Source organism: Otolemur garnettii, unplaced genomic scaffold, assembly GCF_000181295.1.
Source record: "Otolemur garnettii isolate 467f Iridium unplaced genomic scaffold, OtoGar3 scaffold00042, whole genome shotgun sequence".
In the NCBI taxonomy this organism is placed as follows: domain Eukaryota; kingdom Metazoa; phylum Chordata; class Mammalia; order Primates; family Galagidae; genus Otolemur; species Otolemur garnettii.
In genome coordinates, this window is record NW_003852437.1 from 9,105,483 (window position 1) to 9,114,791 (window position 9,309).

Consider the following 9,309-nt stretch of genomic DNA (forward strand, 5'->3'; position numbering starts at 1 on the left):
TGGGAGGCGGAGGCAGGAGACTCGCTTGAGCCCAGGAGTTGGAGGTTGCTGTGAGCTGTAATGCCACGGCACTCTACCCAGGGGGATGGCTTGAGGCTCTGTCTCAAAAAAAAAAACAAAACAAAACAAAAAAAAATGCACATTCCAGCCAGGTGCACTGGCTCACAGCTATAATCCCAGCCCTTTAGGAGGCCAAACCAGGAAAATCCCTTGAGGCCAGAAGTTTGAAAATAACCTGGGAAACATAGCAAGATCCCATCTCTACAAAACATTTTTTTTAAATAGCCAGGCATGATGGTATGTGCTTATAGTCCTAGATACTTGGGAGGCCGAGGCAGGAAGATTGCTGGAGCCTTGCAGTTTGAGGCTACAGTGAGCTGTGTTTATGCCACTGTACTCCAGCCTAGGTGACAAAGCGAGACATTATCTAAGAAAAAAAAGTGTATTCCTCAGCCATTCATCGTGACCACTGAGTCTGAATTCCTTGTGGCAGGTCCAGAAATCTTATTTAACAGGAGGCCACAATTATCGTATTTGGAGGCCAGTTTTTAACATAGACATTAAAAATGAAGATAGGCTGGGTGTGGTGGCTCACACCTATAATCCTAGCACTCTGGGAAGCCAGACTGAGGTAGGTGGATTGCTTGAGCTCAGGAGTTGGAGACCAGTCTGAGCAAGAGTGAGACCCCTTACTGGGTGTGGTGGAGCATGCCAGTCATCAGGTGACTGAGGCAAAAGGATCGTTTGAGCCCAAGAGTTTGAGGTTGCTGTGAGCTATGATGATGCCATGGTGCTCTACCCAGGATGACAGAGTGAGACTCTTTCTTGAAAACAAAATTTTGTTTTGTTTTGTTTTCTTGAGACAGAATCTCACTTTGTCACTGTTGGTAGAGTGCCGTTATGTCATAGCCCACAGCAACCTCAAACTCTTGGGCTCAAGTGATCCTTTTGCCTCAGCTTCCCAAGTAGCTGGGGACTACAACGGCCTACCCTAATGCCTGGCAAATTTTAGAGATGGGGTCTCAGTCTTGCTCAAGCTGGTCTCAAACTCTGAGCTCACTCAAACAATCCACCTGCCTTGGCCTCCCAGAGTGTTCAGATTATAGTCATGAGCCACCATATCCACCTAAAAAAATTGTTTTTTTCTTTTCTTTTTTTTGAGACAGAGTTTCATTTTGTTGCCCTCAGTACAGTGCCATGGCGCCATAGCTCACAGCAATCTCAAACACTTGGGCTCAAGTGATTCTCTTGCCTCAGCCTCCCAAGTAGCTGGGACTACAGGTGCCCTCCACAACGCCCAGCTATTTTTAGAGATGAGGTCTCGCTCTGGCTCAGGCTGGTCTTAAACCTGTGAACTCAGGTAATCTACCTGTCTCAGCCTAAAAAAATTTTTTTCATTAAAAAAAAATAAAGGGGGGTGGTACTCATAGCTTAGTGGATAGGGCACTGGCCACATATACCAAGGCTGGAGGGTTCAAACCCAGCCCGGGCTACTAAAACAACAATGACAACTGCAACAAAAAAATAGCCGGGCATTGTGGCAGGTGCCTGTAGTCCCAGCTAGTTGGGAGGCAGAGGCAAGAGAATTGCTTAAGCCCAAGAGTTTGAGGTTGCTGTGAGCTGTGACACCATGGCACCCTACCCAGGGCAACAGCTTGAGACTCTGTCTCAAAAATAAAATAAAATAAAATTAAAAAGTAAAGAGGATGATGACATGGAGCTTTCTAAAAACCTAACAGTCTTCAGTGAAAAGCTCTGCAACCAACTGGTTGTTTGGCCTTGGGCAACTTGTTTAAAGTTTCCTGCACCTTGGTTTCCTCCTCCACAGTGCCGGATCTGAATAGCTCCCTGGCCATGCTTTTGGAAGACAGGATTTTAAAGCACGTAGCACAGGGCCCAGCACACGCCGCAGCTGGGGAAACACTGACTAGCGTGAGAAATTCACTCACCTGAAGTAAACTGTCTAAGATGCCACTGATGACAGACATGAGTGGAGCGGATGGGTATAAGGAAGTACAGCTTAGAGTTGCCTGACATCTCAGAGTTTCAGTTACCTCATCCATCAAATCAGGGTAAAAATACCCCTCACAAGAGTATTGCAAGAATTAATAGATATGGCCAGGTGTAGTGGCTCACGCCTGTAATCCTAGTACTCTGGGAGGCTGAGGCAGGTAGACTGCTCGAGCTCAGGAGTTCAAGACCAGCCTGAGCAAGAGCAAAACCGCACCTCTACTAAAAATGGAAAAACTAGCTGAGCATTGTGGTGGGAGCCTGTAGTCCCAGCTACTCGGGAGGTTGAGGCAGGAGGATCACTTGACCCCAAGAGCTTAAGATTGCTGGGCAGCGCCTGTGGCTCAAGGAGTAGGGCGCCGACCCCAGAGGTGGTGGGTTCAAGCCCAGCCCTGGCCAGAAACTACAAAAAAAAAAAAAAGGAGTTTGAGATTGCTGTGAACTACAATGATGACACAGCACTCTACCAGAGAGTACTGAATGAGACTCTATCTCAGACAAAAAAAAAAAAGAATTAATAGATATAACAGATGTAAAGTCCTTTATAGAGTACCCAGCATGGACTAATTCTCAACTTAGTTTAAATTTTTGAAAAGTACCAGAAACAGAAACCTAGGTGAAAATCCTGGCCATCGCCTGACCCCACTCCTCGGCCTGACAGATATCCAGGCTTCCACTGTCTCTATATCCTCTGCAGCTCCAGCCTCTCCTGTCCAATGACAATTCCTTGATTCAGGCCCTAATTCCTTCTCTCCCAGATCACTGCAAGCCAGTAACAGATAACTCCTTACCAGCCTCCTTTTCTCTATTTTTGCCCCCCACTACATCCTTCACATAGGTGTGGAATAAAAAATGTGGAAGAAACTTTATTAGACACAAACTTCTAGATATTCTCCTGCTATAATCTTTCAATGGGTCCCTATCAGCCTCAAATTAAAGTGAAGTTCATGGCCTCACATTTGTCACTTGCCTGGTCTTCTGCCATTGCTCCATGCACCTTTTGATCCGGTCATCGTGAGTCACTAACTGTGCCAAAGTGACAAGAGGGATCCTGCTTTTGTCATTTTGCCCCTGGTGAGCTATCTGCCCAGCATCCCAGATCTCTTCCCCTACTTAGATTCTTTTCCTTCAAGAATGGACTCAATGTCACTTTCCCTGAGAAATTCCCCATGGTTCCCTCAGTAGAGTTAATAGCTATTAATGCTTCTTATAACACTACGTATCTATCAAAGCACTATCAATTACAGTAATAATAGCTATCATTCATTGAGTACTTGCTATGTTCCTAGAATTGTTCAATGTATTTTATAGTCATTAAAATTCATTCAATCCTCATTTCACGGAAGATAAGATACAACTGATTACAATAAGCACCATTATTTTATATTACAATTAAACTGCCAATTTAACTATAGCATACCATGTACTATAAGATGTGTCCTTATTTAAGAGATGTTTTGTTTTTGAGAGAAAGTCTCACTCTTGTCACCTCAACTGGAGTGCAGTGGTGGCATCGTAGCTCACTGTAACCTTAAACTCCTTGGCTTTAGTGATCCTACTGCCGCAGCCTGTGGAGTAGCTGGGACTACAGGCGGATGTTACCACACCCCGCTAATTTTTCTATTTTCTGTAGAGACCAAGTCTCGCTCTTGCTAAGGCTGATCTTGAACTCTTGACCTCAAGCTATTCACCCACCTTGGCCTCACACAGTGCTAGGATTACACATGCGAGCCACCGCAGCTGGGTCTATTTTAGAGATTTTAAAATGTGAAAAATATGGCTCTGAATCATCGAAGTAGAGAATTATTATTATCATACAAATAAAAAAGCCAAGAGACAGAAAAAAGAAGCAATGTGCCCAAGGTCACAAAGCAAGTGTTTAGAGGAGGGAAGATTTATTCCCAGGCCCGTGCCCTTCATCACTTCCCAATACATGCTTCCAACCTAAAGAGGCCCTGAAATGGAATTTTGTTTAATTCTACATTTCCATCACTTGAGCTCAAAGAGGATACTCAAGAAATATTTGTTGAGTAAAAGAAATTCAATCTCCAGATCATCTTTCTCCATTTAATCTCTTGTCACTAGATGAAAAACGAGACTTTAAAGAATTTGACTTTAAAAGAAACAGAAAATTAAATTAATCATTTTCCAGCCTGAGCTCATACATCAGACGGAGATTGGTCAAAATTACTCCAGATACAACTTAAATAATTCACCATAACATGTCAGAAGATAACGTATCTCTATACACGCTTTCCAACTCTGTAAGTCTTTTATTAGGAACAAGAAGATCAAGGTGTCCTGACGAAGCTGCTTTTAGAAGTATTTTCATTCTTTGAGTCTCACTTTGTCACTCACAGTAAAATACTGTGGTGTCTTGGCTCACAGCAACCTCAAACTCTTGGGTTCAAATGATCCTCTTGCCTCAACCTCCAAAGTAGCAGGGACTACAGGTGCCAGCCATAACATTTATTAGAGATGGGGTCTCGCTCTTGCTCAGGCTAGTCCCAAATTCGTGAGTTCAGACAATCCACCCACCTTGGCCTCCCAAGTGCTGGGATTACAGGGTGAGCCACCACACCCGGCCAGTATTTTCATTCTTATAGAAGTTATGATAATTATCTTTTTTGTTTGTTTGTTTAAGACATAGTTTCACTCTGTTGTCCTGGACAGAGTGCCATGGAATAATAGCTTACAGCACTCGGGGCTGAAGTGATCCTCTTACTCAGCCTCCTGAGTAACTGGGACTATAGGCATGGGCCACCATTCCAGCCAGTTTTTCTATTTTTAGTAGAGATAAAGTCTCACTCTTGCTCAAACTGGTCTTGAATTCCACCCACCTTGGCCTCCCAGAGTACTAGGATTACAGGCATGATTATAAGAGTGAGCCACCACACCTGGCCTTATGATAATTATCTTAAGTTTTCTAATGTGTAAAACTGCTAATTTTGAAGTGACATTTCAGTTTGCCGTAGTAGAATAATGACATTCTTCTAGTGGTGTAAATGTTAGAATTTTTAAAAACCAATTGAATCTGACTAATAAACAGTAAACCGACATGCATCAAGAAAATCCTACAAAATTTTGAAGCCATGCCTTTCATTTCATTCCATTTTTGAGACAGTGTCTCACTCTGCTGCCCTGGGTAGAGTACTGTGGCATCATAGCTCACAACAACCTCAAACTCTTGAACTTCAGCAATCCTCTTGCCTCAGCCTCCCAAGTAGCTGGGACTACAGGTACAACACCTGGCTAGTTTTCTTCTGTTTTTAGTGGAGATGAGGTCGTGCTCAGGCTCTTGCTCAGGCTGGTCTTGAACTCAACCAATTCACCTGCCTCAGGCTCCCAGAGTGCTAGGATTACAGGCATGAGCCACAGCAACCGGCCTTGGAATTATTCCTTTAACATCTTTAATAATCCAAACAATAATATACATACATATAAACTCCAAACTAATGTTGAGAAGTTATTTTAGAACCACTATAGTTCAAGGAATAGTCATGATTGAGTAGTATATTAGTTACTGTGTTTGTATTCTTTACATTTTCTGAGCATTGAAAACTTTGGAGGAAGAAGGAATTAAGAAATACTATATGTATCCAGATATGGCTATCACATATAGTAAAATGAGTAATTTTAAGCAATGGCAATTTATACAGTAAAATATAAATTTGCTATTTACAAATGGAAATGCTAATTTGTCATTTGGAGTCTTATTTATGTGCTATGTATACGTCAAGTCTTGGTCCACCATCAAAGTATTGACTTAAGAATTGTATTGATATTTCTAATTCCTGCTGCTTCAATAGAGCAAGGTCTTCTTTAAATTTGAAATGAATTTTTAAAAATTGAATTAATGAAAGTAGTATCTCAAAATAAAAAGTAGCATGACCTTTCTAAGCTCAGACAAACTGAGACTATGGGAGGAGAAGACAAGAATATCACTACAGAAAATAAGATTCACCAAACTTTCATAAAGTGGGTAATGTGAAGTGGGGCGTGGGGAAATAGGGTTAGGAAAGCTGGCTCATCGGTTTGATTATGAAACTAAATAAATTACGTTGTCCAATGTTTGCTCGGGGTTCTCTGCAAACATTACATTCATTCCCATTCCAAATTCAACTCATGCACTTCCTCCTGAACTAACCTACCCTACCCAAATGACCCACCTGAGATTCAGGACTTAATTAAGTGCCCCTAACTACTATAGCTTTCAATAATCTATTTTGCTGGGACCATCCTGACTGTCAGCACATCCAAATTCTTACCATTTTTTCTGATAATTGCCTCATGAATATTTATCTATTTTCTTTTCTTTTGCAGTTTTCGGCCGGGGCGGGTTTGAACCCTCCACCTCCGGTATATGGAGCCGGGGCCCTACTCCTTTGAGCCACAGGCACCACCCAATATTTATCTATTTTCATCAATTCGCCTTGAGAGAAAGGAAGATACCTTAGGCCAGGAGCGGTGGCTCATGACTGTAATCCTAGCACTCTGGGAGGCTGAGGCTGATGGATTGCTTGAGCTCAAGAATTTGAGATCAGCATGAGAAAAAGCAAGACATGGCTCTAAAAATAGCTGGGCATTGTGGTACCTGTGGTCCCAGGTACTTGGGAGGCTGAGGCAAGAAAATTGCTTGAGTCCAAGAGTCTGAGGTTGCTGTGAGCTGTGACACCACAGCACTCTACAGAGGGTGACAAAGTGAGACTCTATCTCAAAAAAAAAAGAAGGAAGACACCTTACACCACCCATACTCACGTGGTGATTGGAATATACAGAGGCTCAACAAATATTAACTAACTCTACAATGAAACTCACTTACTGTTCAGTCCGCACCAACTTTCATATGCCTCATGTATCTTTGCTTGGCACATTTCAGTCACAATGACTCAGGTGTGTTGTAGAAATGAAGTGACTAGAGCAGACCAAAAAGAAGAAGTGTAGGAAGAGTAATGGCCCCCAAAGATATCCACATTCTTACCCCCAGAACCTGTGAAGAGCATACCTTACATGGCAAAGGGGATTTTTTAGATGTGATCCCACCAAGGTCCCTGAAATGGGGAGATTATCCTGGCCTATCTGGCTGAGCCCGATGTAATCACAGGGGTCCTTAAAAATGGAAGAGAGAGGCAGAAGGGGAGGCCAGAGTGATGCAAGGTGAGAACTTAACCAGCTATGGCTGGCTTTGAAAATAAAAAGGCTGTGAGCCAAGAATTGTGGGTAGCCTGGAACGTGGTCAAAGCAGGGAAACTGATTCTCCCCTCAAACTTCCAGAGAGGAATGTACCCCACCATCGCCTTAATCTTTGCCCAGTAAGACCCTGATTATCAGACTCCAGACCAACAGAACTTAAACTATTCTTCCAGATATTAAGAATAATCTGTAAGTATCTATAGGTATAATCTTAAACTATACCTACAGATATTAAATGTGTTGTTTTATATCACTAAATTTGTGGTAATCTGTTACAGTGAGAACAGAAAATTACTGGAGGGGGTGCTTTATATCAATGGCTTACTGGAATTTCCAAAATCTGTCCTATTATTTCAAAGGATTTGTGATTCATAAGCAGACAGGGCTTTAGGAAAGAACAATCAAGCTGTAATGATAAAATAACTCTTATGAGATACTTTCTATAGCTGTTTTTCACTTATATGAAAATTTAAAATTTTAAAACTTCAAGTTCTAGGCCAGGCATGGCAGCTCACACCTGTCATCCTAGCATACCCATCCTAGGTGGGTGGAACTCAGGAGTTTGAGACCAGCCTGAGCATGAGCGAGACTCTATCCCTACTAAAAACAGAAAAATTAGCTGGGCATGGTGGCAGGTGCCTGTAGTCCCAGGTACTTGGGAGGCTGAAGCAAGAAGATCTCTTGAGCCCAAGAGACTAAGGATGCTGTGAGCTATGATGATGCAATGGCACTCTACATAGAACAACAGTTTGAGACTCTGTCTCAAAAAATAAAAAAAAGAGGGCGGCACCTGTGGCTCAAAGGGGTAGGACGCCAGCCCCATATACCAGAGGTGGCAGGTTCAAACCCAGCCCCCACCAAAATAAATAAATAAATAAAATATTTAAAAAAAATAAAATAAAAAAATAAAAAAAGAAAACTCCGAGTTCCATTATCCTAGTTGTTGCTAAATATGTCTATTGTTCTTATCATTTTCAAAATGCTACCCAAATTCTTGCATATCTTGTCTTAGATGTACCAAATACTTCAAGTTACAAGTATAATAGTAACTTTCATTACAACTTAGGGAAAAGACACTAATACCACCAATTTCACATGTCACTATCTTCACAGAAGCTGCCTAATTGTTCCTGAAAAAAAAAAGATGATTAAAAAAAAACTACCTAAAGAATGGTTTATTTTAGTTGTAGATACTAAAATACCTGATTGTATAACACCCAAGATTTTGCAGAAAATGAAGACAATTTAGTATTATTTCAATCTAAGTCCCTAGTCAAATGGAAGTTTGTGAAACAGTGTAAGGGAAGGTAGAGTAAAGCAGAAAACAGGAATTTTAATAGTTTGACAAATAAAAATTGGAACATGATACAATTACCAGACTTCAGTGGAGCCAGATGAAAGAAGCTTGGTGGTTCACACTGTAATCCTAGCACTCTAGAAGACCAATGCGGTCCATCCCTTGAGCTCAGGAGTTCAAGACCAGCCTGAGCAAGAGCAAGACCCCATCTCCACTTAAAATAGAGAAAAAAAAACTATCTGGTGTAGTGGCAGGAACCTGTAGTCACAGCTACTCAGGAGGCTGAGGCAAGAGGAAAGCTTGAGCCCAGGAGTTTGAGTTTATGGTGAGCTGCAGTCAGGCCACTGCACTCTACCTAAGGCGACACAGTGAGACTTTATCTCAAAAAAAAAAGATCCGGCAATTCTTTTTCCATTTGAAGGATAATGAAATACCTCAACCACTCTCTGCATTAGAATTACAATACCCTCAAAGCTCCAGGAGTTTCTCCATATACCACTTCTGGCTAAGCAGCTATGGGCAGAGGTGCCATAAATGTGATCTGAAGGCCTGGGGGAGGCCTTCACAGGCTCCCCGGGAGTGCTAGTCCTGCCTGCTCTGAGGCAAACTCAGGAGAAATATTCTATCTGTGTTCCATGTTAGAATACTTACTTTTTGAACCCAAACGATGAATTTCCTCCACTAAGAGGTTAACCTCATGATCCACATTCATTGCTGCCTAGAAAAGGAAAAGTAAGTCTAAATTATTACCATTTCTACATTCCATTAAGCCCATCCAAATCCAAGCGTCCTTTTTTTTTTTTTTTTTT

The 9,309-nt window shown here is 41.9% G+C and overlaps 1 protein-coding gene across 1 annotated transcript in view; it reads right to left on the reverse strand.

Moving 5' to 3' along the window:
- ABRACL (ABRA C-terminal like) overlaps nt 1-9,309 on the reverse strand; it is a 16,491-nt gene that overhangs the window by 1,956 nt on the left and 5,226 nt on the right. The window contains exon 2 of the mRNA XM_003790281.3: nt 9,152-9,218. Within this exon, the coding sequence (XP_003790329.1) occupies nt 9,152-9,212 (61 nt within the window). The 5' untranslated portion in view covers nt 9,213-9,218. The remainder of the gene's footprint in view (nt 1-9,151; nt 9,219-9,309) is intronic.